Source organism: Solanum lycopersicum, chromosome 2 (genome assembly GCF_036512215.1).
Source record: "Solanum lycopersicum chromosome 2, SLM_r2.1".
Classification (NCBI taxonomy): Eukaryota; Viridiplantae; Streptophyta; class Magnoliopsida; order Solanales; family Solanaceae; genus Solanum; species Solanum lycopersicum.
The window spans coordinates 70,555,021-70,572,240 of record NC_090801.1 but is presented as its reverse complement, the minus strand read 5'-3'; the positions used below and the strand labels follow the sequence as shown (position 1 = coordinate 70,572,240).

The following is a 17,220-nucleotide window of genomic DNA, read 5'->3' as shown; positions in this document are numbered from 1 at the left end:
TGCAGAAAATGAGTAAACTTTGAATGAAATCCAGTGATAACAACTTGGCCAACTGGGAACAAAAGTGCGTAAAAGAGTGGGATAAAATCAAAGTGAGCTAATTCTAAAAACATATCAGTTGATCTTAAAATTCAAACATTTGGTTATGCCACAAAATCAATTAGAAGTGTGATACCCTAAACTTCCACTGCCCTTCCACTGGATCATAAGAAACAAATTCTGCATGTTGTTCTACTGCTTTCTTAATAAGCATATCTTTGTACTTGTTGACCATTGGTCCGTCTCTGTACTCCTTACCACTTGATTTGTTGATGCATTTGACATTAAGGAGAGTTATCTCAGCTGGTTTGTTGAGGCCTTGTCCAACTGGGGGTTTCTTGCTCTCATCCATATAGATGATCACCTCGCGATGGTTGAAATGAACAGCAGAATCAAGATCAAGCTTCCGGATATCTGTTTCTCCCAAGAACTTGATGCTTCCGTACCCATGTCTTCCTACCACAAAGTCCTTCACGTGGCAACAAAAACCAGCTTCTTCCTTCTCCTTTAATAGCAACTCCTCTATAGGAGGAACTGTGTAGTAATCAGCACGTTGAAGCTTTGGCATTATGCCATCCACATCCTCATCATCGCCACAATTATCATGATGCGTCTCTTCAGACTGTAACTTTAGCTTATGAAGAACTTTGTCTCCGTCATGCATCCCTACATTTTAAACAGAACTTGTAAAATAGCAAAAAAGTCAAGTTGTATATCCTTGGATATATCAAATAGATAACTAATGATAATTTTCTAGTGTCTAAAATCCTGTAAACGAATCACCAATCAGTATAATTCGTTTTAGTTTTGAACTATTAGAGATTCCAGGCTTTGTAATGAAATGGGATCTTGATGGAGCAGACATAAAATGTCAAGTACCTGATATTTATGTAATCCACAAACTAAAACATTACAGTAACTATGATAATTGACTTATGCATCTTTTAGAATCCAGTTGACCCAATCAATGAAAGGAAGGCATGCATGCATATGTTCATAAAAAAAAAAAAAGCTTACTGTCCATAGATGTATCAGCCCCTTGTGGAGATTCTGTGGTAGGACGAACCCAGTCCCTTGGGTTTTCCCTTGGAATGATGATGACTTCTGTCTTTAGTACACCAGTAGCGTTTTCTTTATCCATGAAAAAGGGTACCTACATAGACAAATATTATAATCCTGTTAGATTTGCCAGTGTTTTACTTGGATTAGAGGAAAATATGGACTTTGTCCTGTATTTTTTCACCGAAAGGATACCCATACTTGCAAATATTTCCATATGATTGCAACTTAAATTTTGGTCCATCAACCAAAGGATGGCCACGAACTACTAAACAAGTCTCACATAAAATTATACTTCTCACCTTTGGTTTATCACTTGTAGGTTTGTATTTCTGAGGTGGCAACCTATGATGAGTTAGAGATGAATGTCGAATTATCAACGAAGATCTTCGTCTGACCGGAGCAGGGTTGTCAGAAACCTGCAAGCAACAAAAGGATAATTTTTCATAATAGCTTACAACTGTTCTTTTCACCTTAAGCATTACCAATATAGTGAAGCTAATAAAAACATGAGCATGCCTGATACTTTGAAGAGTTCTGTTTGGAATTTGAACAACTATACTGATGTTTATATCTGATTGGAGAATTACTGGAATTTATTTAGTATAAAGCAAAGGCAACTAGATGCAGTTACATCTACCTTGACATGAAAGCATAAATATACAACATTATGAAGGTGACAAATAAATCTGTCTTTCAAGGTGCATAACATTACAACAATAGTAACGAGGCATCCCAGATTCCCAGTACATCATGTAACGTCTAGACAGTATGATACTTGGTTTAAGAACAATGAACACATCCAGGAGCAACATTAATTATAATTACTGTTCAGAAATGTGAAACTTACAGGTAAACTAGAAATTCCATACTGGATGGATGTTACCAAATACGGGTGCTCAACTGAGATTTGGTCCGAAGGTTGTGTTTCGGCAGGAGGCATATTTGGTGATGGCTTGACTTCCATGATGACCGGAAAGTAAGACCTGAAAATATGTTATGATATAGCTGGTGCATGAGAAAGTACAAAAAGAAAAAGATCTCGGAGGCAAGAGAAAGAAGAGACACAGGAAGAATAAAACGATCAGACTAAAACGAGAGGACTGTGCAGTAATAACTGAGGCAGCAGAAATAAAAAGAATGTTTGAAAAGTCTAGAAGTCAAATTTAGGCAACTAATAACACACGAAGTAAAGTACAAGAACAGATAGTTAAGTGTGATACTCACTGTTGGCCATTCATACTTGGCTGCTGACCAACTCCTTGTCCAATTTCTGAGCAACTAGCACCTTCTTACAGGAAACAGGTGCCAGGAGGATTAGTTACATTGATTACAATCCAACATACTATCTACATCAAAAAGAGCAAAACATACTGCAGTAAGTGTACCTGTTGTTGGGTGAGAAGCATTGGTTGTTGGGAGTGTTGTTCCAACTTTAGGAGTTATTTCTGGCTGCAGAGGACCAATGAACAGAGGCTGCAAGAGTAGGCAACAACTTAGATGTACAACACCGCAATAGAAATGTTTCACCGATTTTATAGACCACAAGGTGCCTTTTATATTATTCATGACAGAAAGCAAATGGCGGAGATATATAAATGAGATCTAATTGCATATACGTTCAGAAACACTTACAGTATTTTGATTCGCAGCAAGTGGAGTGCTTGAAACATTAGAAAGTCCTGGTGGAGTAGGCTGTGACTGCTTTAGGCAGTTCAAGCATAACGTGGATTGTGAAGCGCCTCCTGTAGTTAAAACAGGAGTGGTAGAAAAAGAGTTCTTCTGATAAAAATCATGGCCTGATGGCTTAGTTAACAAAGGATATGTGGAAGGTGAGACCGAACATGGAGATAGAGGGGCAGATGTTGATAAAGAAAATGGGTTCCTTAATGGAGTAGTGAAGGCAGTGGAAGAACTGGAAGCTGGTTTAAAAGGTGCAAACTGATTTGAATTGTTCCACGGAGAAAAGGAAACATCTGAGGCAGTAGATTGCACTCTATTTCTAGTGCCACAAGAGTTCAACAATGACGGGTTTGGGGGAAATATATGGGAAATGGCCTGTTGTGCTAATGAGGTAGAATTTTTTGATAGAGAGTCAACCCCTGCTCTTTCCACTGTAAATGTACTTGGAAAATGGGAATAAAAAGGTTGATCAACAGTTGATTGGTTTAATGCTGGTGATATGAAAGGCCTCGTGTTGTTGATGAGACCAAATCCCTGTGCGGTGGAAACACTAAATGAAGAACCACATTCCTGACCTGCAAATTCACCCATGAAGAATAAAAATGTTAATGAAATACAAGGTAGATTTTTTATTATCTACAGATAAGAGAAAAAGTTCAGGATACCTTTATCACCTAACTGGTAGTCCTCAAACCTCAACTCCTCCTGACTTTTATCTTGATAAGTCTGCATTCCACAAATGGATTGAATTCGTCCACCAAAGAGACATGTGCTATCTATATCTGGAGTTGCAATGTATGATGTTGTTCTACTTCCTTTCTGGTTAATACCAAATGCGGACTTTCCAAAACCAGAGTTCTGGAGCAAAGGTGTTGTACTTTCTTTTCCTGCTTTGCAAGTTTGATCTAAAAGATTGAACACTCAGGAAATTCAAAAACATAAAGTAGGAATAAATGGTACTTAGTAATATTTAATAAAAGATCAACATTGATTTCAGATCAATTTAGAGCATATAATAATGCACAGTATATGAATATATCAATCGGATCATCTAGATTACAGAACAAAACTCTCCCTTAAACTGTTGAATAATCTGCTCCAACACATGATAAAATGGACAATAAAGCAAACCTTTGATCCCTGACATGGATATTGCTGGTTGGCCAAAGGAATAGGAATTAAAACTTGGGGTGCCAAAGTGTGAGTTGCTTGAAACACCAAATGAAGTAGCTTGTAAAGATCCAAATTTGGAGAAGCCTGAGGCATTGGCATCCCTGGACCAAAACAGAGGTTCATTGGTCATACTGTTAACGTCATATTTCTTTCCAAATGTTTGTGAAAAGGATGAGCCCGGAAATATAAGTTGTGTTTGACCAGATGTAGCATTCGTTGCTGCATTAAATGCTAACGTTCCTGCAGTTAGAAAAGCAGATTGAATTAATTTGCTAATGACTAATTAAATACAACTACAATGCATCAATAGCTGGCACAAGATTGGTTCCAGAAATAGTTAGCAATAGCATTACCCACCATAAGAAATCCCACTGAGATATTGCAGTTATTACTAACATTTTTGGAGACTAGTACAGCTCAATGTGCATAGCTACTCTCACAAGGAGAAGATTTAGCTTTTCGACCTTCCAAAGCCGCTTCGCCGCTCTAGAAAAGTAAATATGATATCCCTCCTTTCATGAAAATAGCAGTATAAGTGTAACATATATATAATGCCATTCCTCACCTGGGCCACAGGCAAGAAAGAAAGATGTATTTAATCCATTCGCAGAGAAATCATGGGAATAACATACTCAAATAGTGTCTGTAGATCATTCCTGTGTGGGTTACCTTGTCATAAAAAAAGAAGAAGATGAAGACGAGTTCTAACTTGTCTGTGCATCCCTCGGTCCTAGTTCTCCGTAAACTTCTATTTTGTCATGTTTAAAGGAGGATTACTTGGTTAACTGACATGTTGTACCCTAGTAGTTGTGATCTCTGCAATCTCTTCCCTATTTTGCTATTTCACTTGTCAGATGAAGTAGATCACATTCTTTTAGCACTCTAATAAATTAATGTTCTGAAATAAAGCATGTTATTAGTGCTGCAACATTACTCGGTAAGCTGAGCCTAGCATCACAAATTCACAGCAACCCACCTCTTGTCGCTGTGACTTAGTTCTTTCAGACGCCTTTCACCGTTTTCAGATTTATAGGGTTGTATAAACTCCTCATGCATCGGACAACTTCCTAATTCTGTTCTCCTGCTTTGATATTCTTTGGCCATTGTTCCTACTCATGTGCTCTCATTTTATTTTATGTACTGAAAACAGTCAGCCTGATTGAATCACTCACTGTTACCTTTTTGCATTTTGACTGTGACTTCATACGAAGTTCCATATTTCAATTTCTGCTCTTTCCCTCTTTGTTTTATTTGATTGGTAAGTATTGTTCTCTCTTTTAGCCTTTTCATTATCATTAAAAATAAATCAAACAAAGCATTTTTTAAAAATCACCTATGCTCCAAAGATGCATATACAATGTGAAGTTAAGGTTACTCCTGGTTATAAAAAAACTGTAGATTATTCTTGGTCAAGCCTACAACTATCAAATATCAATTGGAGTTGTCATATGTATCCTGTTGATGTCTCCAGTTCTAGATGCACCTAATCAAATGACTAAAACCAAATAAACAATGTGCTGATGAATCATTCAAAAAATGGACATGCATGTGTGCCAAAGGTACATTTTAAGCTCATTACCAGTATGGACATTCGTTATAAAAGATTACTCCTCTTCCATAGGCAACCAAATATTCCCACCACCGTTGCCTTCTCCACCAGGTGAAATCATCTCTAAAATGCACCCAAACAACCATATAAATTCAAATGCCCAGATTTTTGAATTTACCTTTTGTATTGCGTAACCTGGGGAAGAATGAAATATTAGACAAGTTCATTTTCACAGGTGGGAGGAGGACAACCTTTTTAAATTACCTCATGGAGATACCAATAGGTTAAATGGTCTTTCTTCTGAGTGTATTTGGACAGAGACCAAAGAATTTGTTTGAAATTAACTTAATTGCAGGAAGAAATGCCCATATAAAGGTAGCAATAATATATTTGAAGAAGCTTAATCTGAATCACATAAGAGAACAAGTATACCTTTATCACCTAACTGGTAGTCCTCAAACCTCAACTCCTCTTGGCTTTTATCTTTATAAGCCTGCATTCCACAAATGGATTGAATTTTTCCGCCACTGAATCCTGTGATATCGTTCTCTGGAGTTGCAATATATGATGCTATTCTACTTCCTTTCTGATTAATGCCAAATGTTGACTTCCCAAAACCAGAGCTCATGAAAAAAGGCGGTGTACTTTCTTCTCCTGGGTTGCAAAGTTAATCAAGATTAAACACTTAAACTATCCAAAAATATGAAGTAGAAATAAATAGTACTCAGTAGTGTTTAATAAAAGCTCAGCAGGGATTTCAGACCATATAGATAACAGAACAAAATATTGATTAATCTGCTCCAATACATGAGAAAATGGACAATAGAGTTCACCTTTGCTCCCTGACATAGATACTGCCGGTTGTCCAAAGGAGTATGAATCAAGTCTTGCGGTGCCAAAGTGTGAGTTGCTTGAAACACCAAATGCAGGAGCTCTTGGATATCCAAATATGGAGGAGTCCGAGACATTGACATCCCTAGACCCCACCAAAGGTTCATTGGCCACACTATTAAAGTCATATTTCTTTCCAAATGTCGGTGAAGTAGACGAATTCGTAGATGAGTTTTGTGTTTGACCAGATGTAGCATTCGTTGCTGCATTAAAGTCTTAACGGTACTTCAGTTAGGTAAACAGATTGGATTGATTTTCTAATCGCTAATTAAAGACAACTACATGCATCAATAGCTGCCACAATAGCTGTTCCAGAAACTGTAAGCAATACACTACCCACCCACCATACGAAATCCCATTGAGATATTACAGTTATTACTAACATTTTATTTTTTTAGAAGAGTACAGCTCAATAAGCATAGCTACTACCACAAGGAGCAGATTAAACTTTTAGACCAATTCCAAAGCCGCCTTACTTCTCTAGAAAAGTAAATATGATATCTCTACTTTCATGAAATCGACATTATTAAGTGTAGCATCTATATATTATGTCAATCCTCACTTATGTATGTCATTCCCAATTTCCCATGCAATAGCCTATGTGGTCTTTCTTCTTAGCGTATTTGGAAAAACAGAGGTTATAGAGCATTGTATGGAAAATACAGTTTATAAGACATTGTAATGTACCAAACTCAAGCTAGAAAGAAAATTAAGTTTTGAAGAACATGCAAGAAATTTGAAAATTGTGTGAAAGCACATTCTTGTTATACTACTATGTTGCCTCTTTTCTTGGATCCCAGTTACATCGATTGTTGAACTTGATTTAAACTACAATATGCTTTAGTTATCAAGAAAATTCAGTAAAAAACCCATAAAAAAAACAGAACACAATGTATCAAAAGCATAAAGAATGAAGTTCAACTTACTTGAAGCGGTGTTTCCAAAAAATATCGACATGAGACGGAGAAGAAGAGAACTCTGTTGATTGTCAATATAGTGGAATGGCGGTATATAAATAGAGAAGAAGAAAGAGTTTGGTTGCATAATTTATACGCACACTTAAACCGCAAGCGTGTTGCTTACGGTTTAAGCTAATGGATTTTCCAAATTTTCTCTAATTTAATAAAGTCTTTCTCGCTTATAATATGGGACTAAAAATACCTGTTTTTCTTTTTCCTAATTTTTTTTTTTAAATTTGATGAAGATTAATTTGTAAAATCAAATTACAGTAGCTCTAAATTAATATTCAATAAATTATTAAATTCTTTAAGATAAATACTATTTTTCGATCTTGATTTGGGGCACTGTAAAAAACATTAATTTTGATAAGATATTATATTTTTCAAAGACTTTATACAAATATATAGTCTCATACTTTTATTAATATCATAAAGTAACAATTCTTTTAAAAATTTAAAAATATCTAAGATAATTCAGTAAAGTGTGATTTTAGTATTTTTTTTAAAAAATTACATATAATTGAAGTTATCTTCAACTTTTCTTAATACATCTACGAAATATATGATGTTGTCTTCTCGAACTGCACAAAAAATTATGAAGAGTCTAGATACAATAAGTGACATTATTATGTGTAACTGGTTTCAAAGGAAATGTAATATGGTCTTCAATCACACCAACAATATTATTTTTTTCGATAGTATTCATAATTTCTTTTAAGTTTTTGGCTCTTAATATTTATCATTTCATTTTTAATCAAGTAATCCAATAGGCTATAGTCGTTAATCATGGGCTCGAATTCATGAATATCGTTTTTACAAATGTATTTGTTTAAATTCCTGAAAACTTCATTAAATTTGAAAAATACTCTCCAAATTAATAAATATTAATTTATTGATTAAACTATATTTTTATAAAATTATTTTATGATTGCAATACTATTGATTTATAGAAGTTCTATTATATGCTCTGTTAATCTAGAGATTCTATTATATGCCCTTTGAAAAATTAAGTTTCACTTATTTATATTTTGAAAATAATGAAATTTACAAGGTGAGTAAGTAGTTGCAACCTTCAATAGATAATAGAATATAGATAATTCTTTTAGTGGGAAAGAACAAAACCTAATTACTTTGTTAAAATTAATTTATTATTTTCTAACTTCTTTTTTACCGTTTCCAAAAAAAGAATTTACTAAAGTGGTGGTTTCAGTAAATATAGCACAGAAAGAAGGATATAGAAATAATTTAAACACCTAAACTAACAATAACTTCTGCGGAAAATGTTTTTTCATGTATAGTACTGTATAAGTTAATCTAAAAGAGAAAAAGGTCAAATATGTACCTAAATTATTTGAAAAAGTATAGATATACCTTACGTTTAAAGTTTGATTCATTCATGCCCTCGTCGTCCAACTTTTGGTCCAAATATGTCTTTATGGGCGTTAGTTGTCATATTAGTTATATCCGATCATTTTTCATTTCTTTAAATGTCACATGGAATTGTCATTTCATTTTGACCTTACCACATAACATTTATATGAAAATGAAAAGATATTTGGACTCATAAACACCTAATCCGACCCATAAATCAGCTCCTTTTAAATTCACTATCCCACCCATTTTTAACAATTTTGTTTAATTTTTATTTTTGTTGTAAATCCTAAAAATGAGTATGAAAATGAGTAATTGATTAATAAAAAACAGGAAAAATATGTAAAAATATAAAATTAACAATAAAAAATCACAAATAAACATAGTAACCTCAATCTAACATTTCAATTTTTTTTTAATTTTTTATTTTTCGATAAATCTCGAAAATGAGTAATTGATTAATAAAAAATATGAAAAAAATATAAATTAACGCCAAAAGTTCACAAATAAATATAAGGGATAATACCCAATTACCCCTAGCCTATACCCAAAATCCCTGCGACACACCTTATCTTTGATGAGGTCCTATTACCCCCTCCAACTTTTTTTTATGAGTAATTAATTACCACTTTCGTGCCTACATGGCAATAATCGTGATTTCACCCATGTAGGGCGCGTGAGTGCAGATTTTGGCTAACAATGACCAATAAAAGTTAGCCACGTGTCAAAGCAATTTGAAAAAAAAATTCAAAAATAAATTTTATTGTCTCTCTCAAAAGCAGTTCTTCTTCCTCTTTTGAAAAAATAACCCCATTTTCATGGTTCTTCATTTTTTAAGAAACTCCATCCATTATTAACTATCAAAATCCAACATCGAAAATTAACTATCAAAATCCAACATCGAAAATCAAATTTCAGTTGGAAATCAAATTTCTATCCTTTGAAATCGATCCACACATGCAGCACTTTCCCTCTTTCTTTCCTTGTTACTTAATTTTTTTTGGTAAAATTAATTTGGAAAACATAAAACGCCAGCTTTTCAAACTTGGAAAGTGTAAAAGTTACTTTTTTGAAAGCTGAAAAAGTGGGTCCCGGCGCGTGTTGAACAAACCTTTCAAATTATTATTGCCATGTGGGCACGAAAGTGGTAATTAATTACTTAAAAAAAAGTTGGAGGGAGTAATAGACCCTCATCAAAGATAAGGTGTGCGTCGCAGGGATTTTGGGTATAGGTTAGGGGGTAATTGGGTATTATCCCTAAATATAATAACATTTCAATCTACAATTATGTAAAAAATTTTATATTTTTCGGCAAATCCCAAAAATGAGTAATTTATTAATGAAAACGAAAAAATATGGAAACAAAATAGAAAATTTACGTTGAAATTCACAAATAAATATAGTAACCTTAAATTCAATAATTTCAACAATTTTTTTTATTTTATATTTTTTCCCTATTTTCCTAATTTTTATTTGTGAATTTTTTTGCGTAATTTTTATACTTTTTTCATATTTTTTGTTAATAAACTCATTTTTGGGATTTGTTGAAAAAATAAAAAATTTAAAAAATGTTGAAATTGTTGAATTTAAGGTTACTGTATTTATTTTTTAATTTTTAGTGTTAATTTTATATTTTTTTCATACTTTTTATTAATCAATTACTCATTTCGGAATTTATCAAAAAAATAAAAAAAATGTTTAAATTGAATTTAAGGTTACTATAATTATTTGTGATTTTTTGGCGTTAATTTTATACTTTTTCATATTTTTCTATTTTTTATTAATTAATTACTCATTTTCGGAATTTATCGAAAAAATAAAAATTAAACAAAATTATTGAAAATTGGTCGGATAATTTATTTAAAAGGTGGTTGATTTATGGGTCAGATTAGGTGTTTATGAGTCCGAATATCTTTTCATTTTCATATAATATGTGGTAAGGTCAAAATGACATGACAATTCCATGTGTTTAAAGAAATGAAAAATGAGTTGGATATATCTTATATAGCAACTAACGTCCATTAGGACATATTTGGATCAAAAGTTGGATGACAAGGATATCAGTAAAGTATATTTACACCTTTTCAAATAGTTTAAGAGTATTTGGCCTTTTTCCTTAATCTAAAAGATGAAACACAAACAAATATTCGTTTTTTCAGCCAATGAGATTGTACATGTGATGTTGAACTCATCCCTTGGGCCTGTTACTCTCTTTTGGAACAATTAATGTTTTTTCTAAAAAGAAAAATTGCCACAAAATCTATAAATGACTTTTTTAAAAAAAAATAAAAAATTATGGTTTAAATCTTAAAAATAGGTTTAATAAAGTAGATATTATTGTAGTTTAAATCATCTCATCAATAGTAGAATGAAAAATTTAAAGTTAAACTATTCTTTTATTTATTTTTGAATTTTGACTTTGATGCACAGTTTAAAAAATAAAAAATATATATTTATGAATCTAATAATCACCTTAAGCACCTATTTTTAAAATTAAAAATAAGAATAATAATTTTTAAAAAAGAAGCTAAAAACTCTAATAATAAATAAAATAGTCTGTCAAATGTCATATAATAATATAATTTATATGGTATAATTTGTCAAATATCATATAAATTATAGACTATCCATTATAACTTATCTTAACAAATTTATACACTCTAAAAACTAATTTAACTATACATAATATATTGATTATATATGAAATATACACTAATTATTTAATTTTGATCAACTCGAAACAATCTCAAATTTAAATGAAAAATGGGAAGAAAAGAAAAGACACAAACGAGGGAGGAGGAGGAGGAATAATGCACAAGAAAAAGATAAATGTGTTGGGCTGATATTTGTATAATTTACCTTAATTTATTTTTATTTAAGTTGTAAATATTTATATTTAATTATAACTAAGAATTTTTAAAGAAGTCATTATTTATGCATCAGCCTAATTCATTTTTTTTCTTTTTGGAATTTAAAAAATTAGAGCCTAACTATATTTTTTTACGCCTGTATTAATTTTTTGTTTTCTTTTTTTCTGCGTGTTTTAACTATTTTGAAATCTATCTGCATTATATAAAGAAGCCCCCCCCCCCCCCTGCCCATTTTAAAAGAAACCACCGTCATTTACACTCACCGGCAGTTCGGCTCTCAGCTCTCAACTCTCCGATGACAATGTCGATCAAAACCCTTTTAACTCTTCGATGACGATGTCAATCGAAACCACTTAATCGATTTTCCTGTCTTAGTACTTCGGCTCTCAACTCTCCGATGACGATGTCGATCAAAACCCTTTTAACTCTCCGATGACGATGTCCATCGGAATCCCTAAATCGATTTTCCCGGCGATCAATCTATTGGTGTTCTTTCCATTATCTACTAGAGTACTAGAGTAGAATTCTTGTATGCATTCTACCCTTCTTTTTTTACAAAAATCAAGAAGTTGGTATCAAAAGAAGAAACCCTAAACTAATTTTCCCGCGGTTCTTATCTGCTCAAGTAATAGTACTGGTCTTCCCAGGTATTGTTCCACCCACTAATAAAGAGGTCTTCCCAGATATTCTTCCATCCACTAAAAAAGAGAAGGAAAATTCTTGCGCTTTTTTAGAAAAAAATTAAAGAATTGTTGGCTTTTTGTATTGACATTGATATTCTTATAGACATATATTAAGAAAATCAAGAATTCTTGCATGAATAATCTTAAAGAAAAATTCAAGAACTTGTCGGTATAGTTTAAGGAAATCAAAGAAAGGGTAGTTTTCAAGAATATGACGTTGCAAATATTAACGAAATTCAATAAATTCAAAAGAATTGTGTTGTCATTTTCTCAGCGGATGTTAAAGATGTTCAAGAATTTGTTTGAACTTTTTTAGGGAGTCAAAAGATGTACATGCGATGGGGAGTCAAAAGAAGGTAAAAGCATTCCTGTCATTTGTTGCTGACCTGAATAAGAGCTGAAGTTTTCTAGTGCATGTTTCAGTTAATTATTGAAATTATTAGAGATCAAATTGTTTCTTTCTAAGTCTCGTAGGCTATATAATTGCATCTTGCTTATGTTCAGATCTTGTAATAGAATGGTCATGCCTGACATATTTATTCAAATTTTCAGAATTTGCACGAACGATATCTCAAAGTTTCTTCGTTTATGGGACAAAATGGAAGGACTGCAGTCCAGAGATTACAATTGAGTACCTTAGCTATATCTCAGATATTTTTGTGACTTGTTCTCTATTTTGTTAAGATGATGGAATTTTTTCTTCTCCAATATGAGTTGCAGAGCGGTACTGAACAGAGTATCTGAAGATTTAGGATTACTGTACTCAATGTAACTTTTGCGTCTTGCATATTTTTGGTGATTCATTGGTTCCTTATTCCACTGATAAAACCTGGAGGGTGTCAAAGTTCTCCAACAGGCTGATAAGAAGTTAATTTCGACTGTGTCAAACACAACCCTTTGTGATGTGCCATGCCGGATGATGATTAAAATTAAGACTGTTCATGATGTGCAATTTATGCTAGTTAATTTGTCCTTGAGTGCTTGTTTGTGTTAATAATCAATGATGACAGAAAACATGAGCTACTAATTAATGTTCTTTTACATGGTGCATAACCTAGAGCAGTAAGGAGACTACATAATTCTCAAGAAGCTATCTTCTGGGAGCTTTCACAGCCGTCATTCCATAAGTATGATCAATCTTCCACCCCAAGTTGTGGGGACGGTGTATTTTTCTGTTGAAAGGTTATGTTATCAAATTTCTTGGGAGCGTTAGGTCTCTTTCTGATATTATCTCAACTAATTATGTCAATAACTCACACGATCTGATGTTTCTTTCTTCAGGCCAAATGTGAAAAGGAAACTTGTTAACATCTGGAATAGCAAATTAGAAGCTCAAGGGGGGACATGCACAGGTCCACACGATGGGCAGTCAAAAGAAGGTAAACCGTCATTTGTATCTAACCTAATAAGAGCTGAATTTTCCTAGTGCATGTTTCAGCTAATTAACTTCATTTCTTTCACCTATGTTTCAAGATTATGTTAAATTGCATTCTTACTAATCATGAAAGCATTAGAAATTACAATGTCTCTTTCTGAATCTCCTAGGCCACATAGTCTCTTTCAAATCCCATCTTGCTTATGTTTTGATCTTGTAATAAAATTTTCTTGCCTGACCTCTTTTATCAATTTTTCAGAATTTTTCACCAATAAAAACTCGAAGTTTCTTAGATTCTGGTATAAAATAGTGGGGACTCCCTAGAGATTACAGTTGAGTACTTTAGCTATATCTCGGATGTTTTTGCGACTTCTTCTCTATTTTGTTAAGATGATGGACTTCTGTCTTTCCCAATATGAGATGCAGAGCGGTACTGGAAGAGGAACAGATAATCTTAAGAATCAGGATACTATACTGAGTGTCACTTCTGGCGTGTTGCATTTCATTGGTTCCTGATACCATTGATAAAAACTGCATTAAGGGTGCCAAAGTTCTCGAACAGGTTGATAAGAAGTTTATTCCCATTGTGGCAAGCACAACACCTGCTATAATTGATCAGGTATATTTTGTTCTTGCATAGTCCATTATGGCCATTCTTGGTTTCTGAGTGCATGAACAAGTATATTCTGTAGTTACTTTTTTCAAACATAGTATCTTCATCACTAATAACAAATGATGATATAGGCTTATACAGGTAAAATTCCGTATAAGCCTATCTGATGCATGAGTTGACTGTTTGCTAATAAGGAGTTTCTCTTAGGATTTTTCTCTTTGCAGTCATTGTTGGTGATGTATTTTATAACGAACCAGTTCGAAGTAAGCAAATGCACTCCAAGTACTTTTAGTTTTCTCACAATTCAAACAAATGAAAATTACTGATTTACATACTTTACTTCTAAAATCTTTTGGTTTGCATATATAATCTGGAAGCCAAAAGAAGGTCTTGCATTCTCTGGAAGAGACTCTGCTGAGAATCACCCTTGTGCAATCCAGTGTCTCCTTCAAAATTGCTGATATTGAAAGGTCCGATCCGTCTTTGTTACACTAGCTAGCTTAAAGATATTTTCTGTCTGGTTTCTTAGGTTTTGTTCATTGCATTCAGTGAGGATGACGTGCTTTGCACATGTACCTCTCATTCTCCATTGCCAAAATTGTCCAGTGGGTTTGGGATTCAACTGACCTCCCTTAACAAATTGAATGCAAGTGATGGTTCATTCAAGCTCTCAGGATACATTTCAGGTCCTGATTTTTACGCAATGAGCGTATAAAGGCCCAAATTGATGGATAAGAGATTTGATAGGTTATCTTTTCTACCATCTGTTTCCCTAACAACCATATTTAATTTGCAGGTCCTTCAATATTTTTGTATCCACTTACTTACTTTAGTATATTTTCCTATCCAAAGAAAAACGAAAAACTAATCTTTGGTTAACATTGTCTATATCAGATGCTTGTTTTTAACAGTGTTTTTGTTCTCCATGACCTTCGTAATGCACGTATCAATTCAAAATTTGTTTTCAGAGGACCAATACATAAAATTACTTATTAACATAGTTATGAGTTTTGACAGTGCTTGTTGCATTGAGAAGCGAAGTAGATCTCAGATATATCCACTGTTTCCATTGAACTTAAACTGTCCCATATCTTTATATGATTCAACTTTGGAGCCTTCAAAGACCTTTGTTGAATTTCACTAATTTGTTTTTTAGTTACCTATTTTTTTTTTAAAAAAGTTCAAGATGAATTTTTCTTGGGATTTTATGATTTAATTTGTTTTGGGTTGGGTTGGGAAAAGAATGTGAGGTTTGGATTTATTTTATTGAATTGAGTTAGTTTAGGTGTGGTTCTTGTTTGTTTTGTCTATTAGAGCATGTCACTTGTCCATTTTTGTTCCATGTTAGATGTTCAATCAAATTGCCTGAAATGATTTGTAGCATTTTACCCCCGTTGTTGGCACCATTCATACTGATTGTGTTAATCTCATAAACTACTTTGACGTGTTCTACAGGAATCTCTTGTGGTAACTAAATGGTTCTTGATGTTACTTGTAGAGGCGATGTGTGATTCTTGTTTGTTTGTCTATTGGAGCATGTCACTGGTTCATTTTTTTTCCATGTGAGATTTGCAATCAAATTGGCTGAAATGATGTGTAGCATTTTACTCTCTGTTGGCACCATTGGTACTGATTGTGTTAATCTCATAAGGCTACTTTGATGTGTTTTACAGGAATTTCTTGTGGTCACTAAATGGTTTTTAATGTTACTTGTAGGATTGGCACCTCGTCCTTCTCTTTATTGAGGATCCTGTCACGAATCTCTGGACTGTAAGTACCGGTGAGAGCATGCTCTATCGACATTTTTATGCAACATAACTTTGCATTCATGGCATTTGATGTTATTTGTACATGTGGCTTTGTCCACTCCACATTCCCTTTCCTGTTGGCTGCAGCCACCACCTGCTGCCCTAAAAGGGGGACCAATTGTGGAAAGGTTGGTTGGTGGAAGAAAGAGTTACTTATGCATCAGATGGTGCAAATCATTTGAGTGTTACGCCATCGTGTAGTTTTATCACTTTCTTTTCTCTTAAGCTACTTGGATTTGGAAAACTTAGATCAGAAAATAGCTGTTGAAGTATCCTCCTCATCTGATGCTGTCCCATTCACTGCTCCCCTTCCAGATATTCTTGAGATCAGTGAAGGCAGGTATAGAGCTCAGAGTTGCAAAGCTACACTTGAACTTCTTTCCCCACTGCCAAAGAAACTGACTGGAGAGTGCTCTGTCAGAGAGATATTCAATCTTCTTCTGATATTCTGTGGGGAAGTGCTCTGGGTCCAGATTCCTCTGTCAGATTGAAAGTTTTCAAGTCAGTCAATCATGGATCTCTTGCTCATTGCACAGCCGGTGTAAACTGGAGATCTGTTGATGATGGAACATCTTTTGATATTGATGAAGATATATTAAGTTTGAAAAAGTGACTAGAGTACTAAACAAAGTTGCCTTGGAGATGGTGTTGAACATAAAGCAGTTGATAATATTTACCAGATACTATATCAAAAGATTTTGAAAATTATCCAGGTGCAAAACTAAGGCATTGCAGAAGTCAAAAATTTTGTCAAGATATCCAGAAAAATCTTCATTGACCAAGGACATCTTATGGATCATAAATAGTAGTTGGAGTAGTTCATTCCGAATTTTTCATATTTATAATTTTGACAATACTCCGGTAAGTTTTTTAGTCTTATTCGATAACCATAGCATACTATAACAGGATTTCTACTTTGTAATTTTATTACTACGAATATTTATTTTGTGAAATAAGTTGTTTGGACCGATTTTTAAGCAAATTATTTGCATGGCATAATATATAAATGTGCCCTTTAACTTGGCTTCAAATTACATTTATGTCATTCAACTTTGAATGTGCACAAATGACACTTAAATTTGTATAAAGTTAAACAAATAGACACAAATGTCCTACATGTCAATTTTTTTATCTTACGTGGTGTTCT

General features: G+C 33.4%; 1 protein-coding gene and 1 long non-coding RNA gene across 11 annotated transcripts; one reads left to right on the top strand and one right to left on the bottom strand.

Moving 5' to 3' along the window:
- Positions 1-7,507, bottom strand: LOC101266481 (nuclear pore complex protein NUP98B-like). Of its 4 annotated transcripts, none has more exons than XM_004233552.5 (12): positions 7,321-7,507; positions 6,337-6,609; positions 5,936-6,157; positions 3,913-4,194; positions 3,447-3,686; positions 2,734-3,356; positions 2,487-2,574; positions 2,326-2,386; positions 1,949-2,084; positions 1,401-1,517; positions 1,057-1,192; positions 1-705 (listed from the first exon to the last, which is right to left on the bottom strand). In XM_004233552.5, the coding sequence occupies exons 1-12, from the start codon at positions 7,436-7,438 to the stop codon at positions 161-163; spliced, it is 2,841 nt and encodes a 946-aa protein (XP_004233600.3). In that variant the 5' UTR covers positions 7,439-7,507; the 3' UTR covers positions 1-160. The 4 variants fall into 4 exon arrangements, with proteins under 4 accessions (XP_004233600.3, XP_069150711.1, XP_069150710.1 ...); XM_069294610.1 differs by having other exon boundaries at positions 3,447-3,668; XM_069294609.1 differs by having other exon boundaries at positions 6,337-6,597; positions 7,321-7,462.
- Positions 7,508-11,824: 4,317 nt separating this feature from the next.
- On the top strand, positions 11,825-17,055 carry LOC101263774 (uncharacterized). 7 transcript variants are annotated; one of them, XR_011215119.1, is made up of 11 exons: positions 11,827-12,241; positions 12,594-12,633; positions 12,830-13,459; positions 13,559-13,656; positions 14,079-14,271; positions 14,473-14,528; positions 14,643-14,735; positions 14,815-15,012; positions 15,764-15,891; positions 15,982-16,035; positions 16,389-17,055. It is a non-coding gene; the product is annotated as an uncharacterized lncRNA (long non-coding RNA). The 7 variants fall into 7 exon arrangements; XR_011215120.1 differs by lacking the exon at positions 14,815-15,012 and adding an exon at positions 13,912-13,984 and having other exon boundaries at positions 11,830-12,241; positions 14,490-14,528; positions 15,982-16,045; XR_011215116.1 differs by having other exon boundaries at positions 11,842-12,241; positions 15,982-16,045.
- The last annotated feature ends 165 nt before the right edge of the window (positions 17,056-17,220 follow it).